Source organism: Xenia sp. Carnegie-2017, unplaced genomic scaffold, assembly GCF_021976095.1.
Source record: "Xenia sp. Carnegie-2017 unplaced genomic scaffold, XeniaSp_v1 HiC_scaffold_13, whole genome shotgun sequence".
Lineage (NCBI taxonomy): Eukaryota > Metazoa > Cnidaria > Anthozoa > Malacalcyonacea > Xeniidae > Xenia > Xenia sp. Carnegie-2017.
The window spans coordinates 707,661-719,767 of NW_025813436.1; the positions used below are offsets into that span (position 1 = coordinate 707,661).

The following is a 12,107-nucleotide window of genomic DNA, read 5'->3' on the forward strand; positions in this document are numbered from 1 at the left end:
CTGATGAAGGCTCGAAGCAACGAGTGAAAAGCTCAATAAAAATCTATGCTCAATAAAAACTATGCTCTAAGCTCAATAAAAACTATGCATTTTTTCACGTTTGAATTATAAATGATATAACTGTTTGGAACATAGACTAACTCTTAATTAATTGGCGAACGTCAATATTGGTGAAACAACACGCGATTTAATTGGCATAAAATTATTTTTGGAGGTCTGTTAATTTTTTATAATGAACGGGTTTATTAAACGTAATTTCACAAAAACATAAATAAATTTCATGATGAAAAATAAAATTAAGATATGAGTTAAAAAACGACAAATACCATTCCTATGACAAGGCAAAGAATCAACTATATAATGAAGGAATAAAACCAAAGGGAAATTAAAACAGCAAAATCGTATTATTATACTCTTGAAACTCTATTTAGTTTTACTGTTGATATTTGTTTGTCTATCTGTTGTCAATGATAGTTATAAGACAGTAAACTATAATGCCAAAGAAATATGAAACTTTTGTAATCATTGTCAACAATAAGACTAGACTTGAACAACAAGTAGATTTTGAGAAATGGAAATTATACAAAAAATGAGATGACTGGCTACTTACAAACTTAAATGGTCATATTTTGCATTGAATTATCTAAAAGTCTTTCGCGCAATGGGTCTGGGTTCCTTTTTGAGGGAGAGTTTTGTGTGAGCTTTGTGCAATTTTTCTATAGCTTCTTAAGATCTTCCTACAGTCTATTATTCACGCCGCTCAGTTGTATTGTGCAATGTGCTTTCTTTGCAATCAAAAATAATTTATCATCATCATAATTATCATTATTAGTATTATTATTATTAAAAATATGTTATACGTAGCAATTAACTATAACGATACATAGTTATACGAAAAGTTCTCACAAAATTTACACTTAAACAAACGATTTTTAAGAAAAAGATCATTGTGATTATATGATACTCAAAAATTTGACATCTCACCAATAAATAAACCGTAAAACTGTGACAACTTACTACATGCATTACAAAATTGATTGCAAATCACTACAAAAAAGAAAAATCCAGTTAATTGGTGGAGATATTGTTTTTGTGCGCTTCATTATAGTTTTTTGCACAAAAACACTCGTTGCACATAAACCATTCTTTTTTAATGAGTGGTATCTTATCATTTTTATAGGTCAATACGAGGATTTGTAAGCTCTGAAGATTTTCCAAATTTTCGACTTCGTCTTCGTTGATAGTAGCGTCGTAAATATTCACTTCTTCACCATTTTCGTCCTTAATCAAGACAACACAATGACTCTTCTCGGCAGTGATATAAATCATAAGTCCTGCTTTATGCTGCGACATTTTAAATTCATTAATAGCCGTATTTAGAAAATACTGCTTTCTGCCAACACCGACCTCTTTTTTGAAGATTGATGTTAAGAAGCCTTTTCTTTGTAGGGCAATAATTATGTTTGTACATGGCATTATCGTTGTTTTCTTTAGTTTTGCTAGCACTTTCTTCATTGGCTTTTCCCAATCCACATTTACTTTCTTCCTTAGTTTTTTCCAATCCACATTTACTTCATTCATTAGTTTTTTCTAATCCACATTTTCTTCCTTCATTTGTTTTTTTAAATCCTCATTTTGTTCTTGCTCATATTTCAGCAACTCCAAAATTTTCATCACAAACTTGGTCCCCAACGAAATCTGACCCAATTTTTGAATCAGCTGTACAGGACAGAAATAAATTTACAAGGTAGTTAACAACAGTAGTAGGTTAGCCAACGTACATGGTGCAAATTTACAGAAAAACGCTTTTCCATCGTTTTTTTTGATTTCTCTTGAAATTGAGTCTGCTTTCTATAGAAATCAGTTGGGTACAATTGAATACATGAATAAGCACGTCCCTACTAGCTACGTCCTAGCTACCTGGCACGTTCCAGCTACGCCCCTGTAGTTTTTACTCAAATTGAGCTTTTTTTGCCTCCTTGTTCACTTAAATGGTAAATTATCTCCTGAATTTATAGCATGCAGATTTTAATTGGCAAAGTATAAAATACAACAGAGGATAAATGACATATGAAAGATTCACAATTTTTTAACTTAAAACGTTGTTTCTTAAACGTATTTCCTCTCTTATGATGTTTCTTATAGAGTATAGGATATTATCATGTGATTCATGACTTATACTAAGAAAAGTATTCTGAAATTATATTGTCTATAAAATAATCACAACAAATATACTCATACATTGTACAGTGATGTACACGAAATATTCCATCAAAATGGTTGCGGAAGATTTGAAATTTTAGATAGTATAGAAAAAGTCAGTTATTGTTTCGTCATTGAGCAAAAATGTGTCATCGTTTTGAATAGCTTGGTGTTAAGAGCTTTTTCAGTCAGCAAAATTCTTAATTAGAATGCAAAATGTCCCGACGAAATTGTATAAAAAATGTTTACCCTTTTGATGAATTTTAAAGAATGTGCGAAAGGTTGTAAATCTTGATTGCTCTTTAAATGATTTAAGCCGTTACTATCGACATTATAACTCGAGTGTACACCGTTTATTTCAGGCTCCTCGGATGAAGATTCAGTAATCTCATTTGTTGGAACAGCAGGACCTACCTCCATCTCATAGTATGTGTCATATGATCCATCGTCCTACAGGTTAACAAAAATTCAATAACTAATATTGACAAGAATTAAATTTTCAAAAATTTTCCATGAAAGTATATATTGTAAAAACTGAAAAACACTACAATACTTTGTCCATCTCCAATGACGTAGATTTGCTCTCGCATGATTCATTAACGATTTTAAATTTATCATTGTCTTCATCAATTATTTTAATTAGTTGAGCGAAGTCACGTTCCTGAGACTAAAGAAACAAAACATTATAGGTTCCAAGGACACAGCTGCTATACATTTTTGTGACTTTCTTCTAACTGAATTTGGGTTGACGTGTTTTTTAGTATTTACTTTACGCATTGTAACAACACACAAAAAATCTGAAAATAAGTTAGTAAAAAAATTGCACCTAATTCCGACTCACATAAAAATACCCTTTGCAATAGGTTCTAGTAGTTTGACATGGATTTTGTTTGGTCTAAGACATAAAAATGGTTATTTGAGAATCTTAAGCAACTAAGATTAAGTTCAGATAGTGTTAGTACAATTCTTTCTTTCTATAATACAAGTAAGAACAGGAAACATAAAAAACACTGCTGAGGAGCAATATTCATATATGCATGTTATAGTTCACAGGAAACAATCAATTTCAAAGTAGCTCGATACGCCAGAACAGGAATATATGGATATATGCCCCTTTTTGTAACAAAAGCTTTTCTACAGTTGTGTTAGTTGGTCTACAATTTTAGAACTAAAAGGAAATTATGGAAAATTTACAGTTTACTATACCAGAGAGATTGTATCGTTAGAGACATCCTTGTAAAATTCTGTCTATAAAATAATAATTTCATAATTAACATAATTATGTAAATTAGTTCCGTTTGTGTCTTGTTAAGGTTGTAATATTAAAAACAGCAGCTTTTTTTGTATTTATCATTTATTTAAGAAATTAAAAGATAATTTGAAGATACCTTACCGAATAGGCTTTTTTTATGAGACATCTTTGCACTCTTTCGACGACACTGTATAATTACATTGTATAATTTATAATTTAGTTGCTATAACTTAAAAATTCTTGCACAATTGTATTCTGCTCCAATAATGTGTAAAATACCTTATCATCAATTGCTTCATCATTTTCGTGCCCAGGCTCTCCACTTATGCTATCTTGCACACCTGAAAGCAACAAGTAACAAATGAACACCATTGATAAAGTATACACTTGTATCCATACATTTAAACTTTAATTGGATGTTTAAAAGCTATAAAACTAGGGCCTCAGTGGTGAAATATAGTTCAAATATCCCGTACACGAAATACTCCTCTAAGCATTTGCCATGAGTCTCAATATGAACAAAGCATTAACATTGAAATTGTGCAAATTTAAAATTTTTTTCCAGTATAAAAGAAAAGCTGATGGTAATCGACATGCTGAGATATTGTAATATTGAATTAAAAGCTTTCAGTGAATACTGTTTTATACACTGTACACAATGGACAAAGAGGCTTCATGCCAATTAAAAAAATGTAAAAGGGCAAATCGAGGGAATATTTCTTTGGCGGCTTGATAAAATTGTCATTGCTATACCCTTAGGTAAACACAAAATTCTAGGATCTTACCATCTCATACGCATAATTAAAAAAATCATGATAAAAAAGGTAAAAAATTACAAAAATTTTCTTCTTGTGATTATGCATTACTTTCTTTATATTGAATTATAGTATAATATATCACCATGTTATAAAAATAGTTTTGTTTTATATAATTTCGTAAATCTAGATACACCTCATGCACGGTACACCTCATGCAGTTCTATTTTCCTCCCATCATCCACACTCTAAACACATTCCAATTAAGATTTGGATCTTCAAAAATTCCCCTAGACTATCACCGAATATTGTATTGTTAATGGCCTGCTTTCACAAATCAACTGACCTCGTTATCCTTGTATGACGAAGTATTATTTATAACTGACTTGTCAGTATGTTCCTTGGCTTTTGTGAACTGTTGAAAAATTGCCTCTGGCTAAAAAATTTATGAAGTCATGTAAAATAAGAACGCCAACCACACGTCTGTGCCAACAAAATATAGAAGATATAGCTAATAAATGGAAAGACTGAATTAGTCTGGAGAATCAGTAGTGAACCAATTCAAGGTAGCATTGATGTAAATACTCAAGCAATTGTTTCATACAAAGTAAAAAATCACGTAGGTGGTCATCTATGACAACATCCAGTAATGACCAGTGTCATCCAGTGATGATGAATGACATGTAATAATGTTGAAGCAAGTGCGTAAGTTAAGTGATGATTTTTTTCGTACAAATATTGACACAATGTGTGCAATCACAATCAATCCGGTGAAATGAAAGTGAAATCGTAAATAAGTTGATTATAAAGTTTTTACTAAAGCCTTTATCTGGTCAGAAAAAATCCAAGATAATTTCAAAAATTTTGAATTTACCTCAAAAAATGTCCAAAAGTTTAAAAATTTGATCAGAAATAAAAACAAAGTATATAGTCTAATTTTACTCACAATATGCGCAGTGTTTCAATGATATTCAAAAAATAATTCAGAATAATAAAATTCAAGAATTTCACTGTTTTGTGAATTATAAATTTAAATCTAGAACTTAAAATAGCATGCCAAATCTCATGTTATAAAAATGTTTTCCTTGAAGTTTTTTACAGAATCGAAGAAAGAATGCGAGTCTTGATGATTTGTCAACTAATTCGAATGGTTGCTATTGACATTATGACCTGAGACCAAACCATTAATTACAGGTTTCTCAGTTGAGCATTTAGCAGTATCATGAGTTGAAACAGATGAATGAGCATCCACATAGCATGTGTCAGCTTTAGCCCATCAGGCTACAAGTAAACAATCAATCTTGTGGAAAATATAAACTCAATATATAACTTACTGAAAGTTCTCCTTAAATATATATACATTGTAAAGAAGACTGAAAAACAGTACAGTACCACGTCTGTCTCCAATGGCGTTGATTTGCTGTCTGATAATTTATTAAGGGTGCATGGCACTTGATCATTGTTTTCACCAATTAATATGCCTTGAGAACTAAAGCCATTGTCCTGGGAGTAAATATACAAAACATTATAACTGACAAATTTACAGGCCTCTATATAAGAGAGGTTGTTTTCTTAGAGACATCTTCCCACACTTCTGTCTTTAAAATAGTAACTTCATAATTTACATAATTTATAACTTACTAACATTAATCTATAAAATACTTCTTTCATTTTTCTTTCAATAGACTAGGATTTTTTAGGAGTTTTGAAATATTTTGGGACGTAGAATTTTAATTAAATTACAGTTGTTGACACATAACAGCACGGCTCATGAAATGTTAAGCTTTCACTAATCAACGAACCTCATCAACTACGTGTTGCACACTGTCCTTTACAATGGGCTCATTTTCCTCAGCTATCCTGGACTGATGTCTGCTTTCCTAGGAATTTTGATGAATGTGATGTGAAATTAGAGCACCATCCACAATTATTTTCAAAAATAAATAGGCATACTTTTGGATCTGCATGTTGTTCTCCTATTTCTTGCACTGCTTGTGCTTTCAACGTTTCTTTCCCATGTTGTGACTATATGCAATAAATAAATATTGAATGAAATAGTTTCATACGCAGCTGCTATGTGAAAGGAAAGTTTTAAGTTTGGCCATCCACATTAAAATTTGTGAAAATAGCAAATAACTGCACAAGAATAAAATTTGCCAATGAACAACAATTTTGTGAGCTAGCGGATATGGAACCTAGAAAAATCACCTCCTTTTCGGGTTTAAGGAAGAGCTTTTGTAAAAGTATTTTCGACCAATAAATGATTTCGCCACATAGTTATGAAGTTAAACTACACTGTTACGGCCCCGTAGTTTTTACTTAAGTCGAGTTTTTTGTCTTCTTGCTCACTTAAATGGTAAATTATCTCATGAATTTACAGCATGCAGCTTTTAATTGGCAAAGTATACGATACGACAGAGGCAAATGACATATGACGGATGTACATGTTTTTAACCTAAAACGTTGTTTCTTACTCGGAGCAAAGCTTCTTGCAAAAAATGTTAACAAGAATTAAATCTTCAGAAGTTTTTTCCGTAATAAATTAGGAAATTCTTGAATCATGCTGAGATAACATGTGAAAGTGGAGTACATGGGCAATGCAATGAAGGAGTTTACTTTCTTGCTCATTCAAATCATTGCTAGGAAATATTTTTCTTATGAGATGAATAAGAATTCTACTTTTATGTTATAAAACTGTCCTGATTATAACAATCTCGATAATTGATCGGTAAATTTTCCCCTGTGCAGCCCCTTCCCCTGTCAGAATATTTGTACTGCAACAGCTGACATATTTCTATTTGCTTAAAACGTCTTAACCTATGTTATATTTGGAACATTGATATATTTCCTTAGCTATCACCATCTGTGATCTAACTGCTTTTAGCAATCAACTTTCCTCATTAAGACTTTCTCTTTCGACCTCATTTGAGTTCGGTAGATAGCTAAATTCCTGAGCTATCAACAATTCTTGTATTTCTGACTAAAAGGTATGATCAAAGAACATCAAAAGCAATATGAATACTCTCCATACTATCATCTGAGAAAAGCGTAAAACATACCTTTTTATCACTACTTAGTTTACTGTGATCGTGCTTTGCTGGTTCTTTTATCCCTTCTTTCGCAAAATCAACCTGTAATTGACGAATAATTGTTAACAATTTTCTTTACCAAAGTAACAAGAAAATTTCTCATGGCACGTCGTAAAGTATGTCTTTATTAGCAGATGCATGGTCTTCAGTTCGAGCTATCGCTTTTTCAGAGGTTTTATTCAAGATATAGTACGCCTAAATGATTGTTATGGTATGAATACACACAGGATGAGTAGTTTCTGCCCAATTTCACAGGTTGGCAGTGACAAAGTATAGGCAAAAAACAGTGTTTCATTATCGGCTGTTAATTGTCTTTATATTAAACTCGTAGTAATACATCATTTTCCTTATATTTAATAAGAGTTGTATTATCAATGGAATAGATGTAATAGAAAACTTTTTTATACTAAAGTATGATGTATACAAGCCCCACACCCCTTATTCATCTTTAAACTGTTTTTGGACACTTCAATCTCCAACTTTTTTGCATGAAAGAATTCTATCGTGGAGCATACAATCTGATAACATTGCTCATTATTTATTGTCTTTTCTTTTTCTACGTAGCGATTGAAAACGTTATAAATAGCTTCCAAAAAAACGCAGATGTCCATCTCAGATTCACCCTGAATTAAATGAGACAATATTATCATTTCTGTTCCGTTAAGTATTATAACACGTTTCATCGTATGTGCGTTCACAAGTTTTATTTGCTCCGAACTATGTTTTATAGCTTGGTCTCTAACTATGTGTAGAAAGATTTGTGTAAATCTATATCCGCAGTTACAATTCAAACCTTTTTTTTTCATCTTGTTGTAGTAGTAAAATACATTATTCCTTTATATTTCAGTCGGCAAAAAGCTGCTAAAACCCTCACAACAGCCACAGTTTCACACAAAGAACCACTTAGGTAATGCGGAAGAAAGCAAACGGGGGGATCATATTCATATTCATATTTTACTTTGTTTAAATCAATCACAACAGATTTCAATAGTAGCTAATATCATAACATGCGTGTATGAATATTAGCCCACTAATTGATCTTCAGTAGTCATTGCTAGCTCACAAAAATAGTCATGAAATACCACGCTTGATGTATATCTATCTTTCCCAACAGTAAATCAAGCTTTTGCTTGTATTTAATACATCATGTGTACCTCACAACTGTTTTCATTCGATACATCTTCCTCCAATGAAGGTTTTTGCAAATGTTCATTGGTCACTGGTGCCTTTGCCATGCTGACCTGACATAAAAAGTCAATTTCACATCAATGATTAATCTCTCATGATACATCCAACATAGGGTTCATTTCGTTCAGTAGCAATCTTTTCTAGTAATGACTTTGATCACATGCAAAAAAATAGAAAATTTTACCACGGTATACTTTATGTTGGCAATATCGAGGGCCTAGTCTCCCCTCCCAATGAACAGAGGTAATGCTAGCAAAATTACAAAAAAAATCTGTGTGGAAACTATGAAGGCCAGAAAGGTGGAAGGCAATGCGTATTGACTATCTAAATATGTTACTACCAAACCCAACTGTTAACTTAATCTTTTATTTTTTTCCGGAAAATAATGTTTATTTTGGCCACTTAATTTGCTTCTAAATGTGCTTCGTAGTGTCAATGAAATTATTGTCACTAGTTAAAATATTGAAATTGGCTATGAACCAGGAATGGCTACAAAGTCTTAAATTTATGCCAGTCGAATCGAAAATAATGGAACTTGTATGAAAACTATACATTACCTTGTCAAATGTCACTTAATGGTTGTCCTTCGAAAGGTAGCTTATAACAGGAAATGGTGTCGCGAATAATGTATCTGTTGATTGATGTTGTGATAATGTAGAAGTATTCACCTGAAAAAATGTAATTTGATATAGCCGGTGATATTGAAAGCATTCGCTTGTAACAAATCTCTTCTGGTTGAGAACGTTGACTTGTCATTTATTTGGTTTGCATACACAACCAAAACATTGTAAATTATCTGTAGGTGACGTAATTTTTAATATGAAAATTGTAAACGCAAAAAGTATTATGGAGTAATCTATGAGATTTGCAAGCATTTCAGACGGAATGAATTCTTGAATTCTTTAAAGTAATAACAGGAAAAACACTGATGTGAATAACATGACAACACTGACAATTGAGAAATGTAGTGAATCAAAAGAAATCTGTCGTGAAATTAAGAGAAAGACGGGTATGACTCGAATGATGCGTTTCATGAAGTCCTTCCGTGGTGACATAAAATTGATAAATCACGTTTGGAGCCAATGCATGAAATCTAAAATGAAAACATTCATACATATGCAAAAATCGATTGTAAAAGCGTAAAGACAAAGAAGCTCTTTGTTTGAAAAAGTACTCTAAGCCTCGAACATGCCAAACTTACAAGCACTTTGCATTCCTAAATTGCTGGGAACGCTGTTATTCTGAGCTTGGCTAAAAAATAGTTTGACTTCTACGATTCTGTTGACGTTTTAACAGCTACTGTGCCTTTTTGGAACATATCTAGACTATTTGGTAGACGAACTCATTTTAAATTCAATTGACCAGAGAGTAAAAACTTTGAAGCTCACGCAATCTGCATAAAACACAATACAATGCATTAAGTCCAATATCCTACACTAAACAAGACACTTTCAGCTACTACAGCACTGTTTCCTTGAACTCCTGATCTTTTCAAGATGTGCGTAAGTGTTTGAATTGATTTCCAAACTGAAGTCAAGCCTCAGTTTATAAGAACATCGGTTCACATGATTGTACATTCATATGTAGATGGAGTTGAGTCTTGCAAAATGATTTTTCCTGCCATCTTCATAATGTACTTCTCCATGCTTGCCAGTCTTTTGTACGCATACAAGCAACTTGACCTGCTCAGGATCTTGAGACCCTTCAGTCGTTCATCATTGTCCAGGGAATTCTGCATTGCCATTGTCGTTTGGAGTTCTTGTATTCTAAAAAAATGGCAGTAAGCTGCAAAAGATGATGCAGACGAGATTATTCCTGCTTTCACTACTGTAAAAGACAAGCTTGTCCACACAATTAATGAGGACTGTGTTAATAGAGAAAACATTACTTACATACATGCATATCCTTGTTAGTCACACAATGCAATTACTTGCATATTGTTGAACTAAATACAATAAGGTTATAATAAATAATAGGAACAACACAAAATTGAACTTGTTTGGTGCTCGTACAGCTGAAGGAACATAAAAATTGAAAGAATCCAAGCCTTGTACAACAGAGGAAACCCATTCACCCGCAAAAAATAATATTTCATTTGAAAGCATTCAAGCCGTACAGTACATTGGAATATACGAGATTTATGACGATAAAATTTGACGTAAGAAAGAGTACGAACGAAAGATGCGTCATTACGTAGTTGCACTTCAAGTGCTGAAAGGAAAATTTGATGAAAATAAAGCTTTTCATTTATTTCTATCCTTAACTCCTTCGCTAGCTGTCTGTAGAGTTTCGTCATGAAAGCCTAATTGATATAGTTAAGTACTTCCATTCTCCTAAGTACATCATAAGCTTACTCGATAGAAATTAAATAACACTTTTGGGGTTTACTTTTGATGTAAAGGAAGTTCCAACAGTCAACAATGCATCATTACAATAAAACTTTTTCTTGTCTCACATTTTTGTTGAAAGTATTCTGTGTATCTGTGAAGATAGTATTTCTGAGTAATGATTGCAAATGTGATCGCCTACATGGACTGAGCTAATTGGATGATAAGAGTGTTGCTTTCGTTCACTCGAGATCTATGATACCGTGGATAGCTTTAAACGATTTCGTTTATCTACAAAGATCTACGAAGGAAAAATGGAATTGTTACTTGTTTCAAGCGGCTATATAGTTATTTTGAAAACCAACTGTTTTTCTTCTAAAGAACTGGTACTTTAATCTACATTTATCTATGCAGGTTGTGAACAGGATTTGCAGAATATTAGCAAGGATTCAACTGTTTTAAAACTTCTCTATCTTTATCCTATATTCAATTTCGTGCTGTGAAGAGAAATAACTAGCCGAATACCAGCTTTCATTTTACCAAATCATTAATTATTTCACGTCCTGAAATTGAAAACCTTCTTGGGCGCATCCAGAATTGCTTAAAAGATATCTAAAGCATATAAAAGTAATGATGTAAACAATTTCCGTATCTGTTCAAAATAGATAGTGAAATACAAATGAATTATAAAACCATGTGTGCGGAAAGCAATAGCTAACAAATCATCGGGCCTTCCCTAGAACGCTAATTGGGGGATGTGTGTTTTATTCATATATTCATCATCATCATCATCATCAGCCGTTCACGCCACTGCTGGCAGATGGCCTCTACAACTTCTTCCACTCGATTCGGTCTTTAGCTCTCCTCATCCAGGTCTTTCCAGTTTCCTCTTCGATCTCGTCTCTCCATCTTCTCTTTGGCTTTCCTCTTCCTCTGGTGCAGTTTCTTGGGTACCATTCATATATTAAGATATGCCTACTGATTTCTTTTGAAAGCAATTCACCTAAGGAATTAAGCAATTCACATTCAAAATTAAATATATGAATATACACCCCCACCCCTATTAACGTTCTCGGGAGTGCCCTAAAAATTGTAGTACTTGTTGTGTTAAGATAAATTATTCTTTATATAATGAAGTCTACCAAGCTCTTGAAAATTGTTACTGTTTAACAATTTACGTATTTATTTCATTTGAAAATTAGTTGGAAATCGGAAAATTTTCAAATATTTAAAAATCAATAAAAGCAATAGTGGTTCCACGTGGTGTAATTGAGAATATGTTTCACAAACTATT

At 32.5% G+C, this 12,107-nt stretch overlaps 1 protein-coding gene across 1 annotated transcript; it reads right to left on the minus strand.

Annotated features, from left to right (window-relative positions):
- Positions 1 to 558: 558 nt before the first annotated feature.
- LOC124448428 lies at positions 559 to 9,248 on the minus strand. The gene is made up of 14 exons (XM_046999448.1): positions 9,044 to 9,248; positions 8,453 to 8,539; positions 7,745 to 7,921; positions 7,269 to 7,340; positions 6,163 to 6,234; positions 6,012 to 6,089; positions 5,602 to 5,712; positions 4,556 to 4,645; positions 3,734 to 3,795; positions 3,596 to 3,641; positions 3,409 to 3,450; positions 2,756 to 2,869; positions 2,617 to 2,652; positions 559 to 1,851 (listed from the first exon to the last, which is right to left on the minus strand). The coding sequence occupies exons 2-9, from the start codon at positions 8,531 to 8,533 to the stop codon at positions 3,778 to 3,780; spliced, it is 699 nt and encodes a 232-aa protein (XP_046855404.1). The 5' UTR covers positions 8,534 to 8,539; positions 9,044 to 9,248; the 3' UTR covers positions 559 to 1,851; positions 2,617 to 2,652; positions 2,756 to 2,869; positions 3,409 to 3,450; positions 3,596 to 3,641; positions 3,734 to 3,777.
- Between the last annotated feature and the right edge of the window lie 2,859 nt (positions 9,249 to 12,107).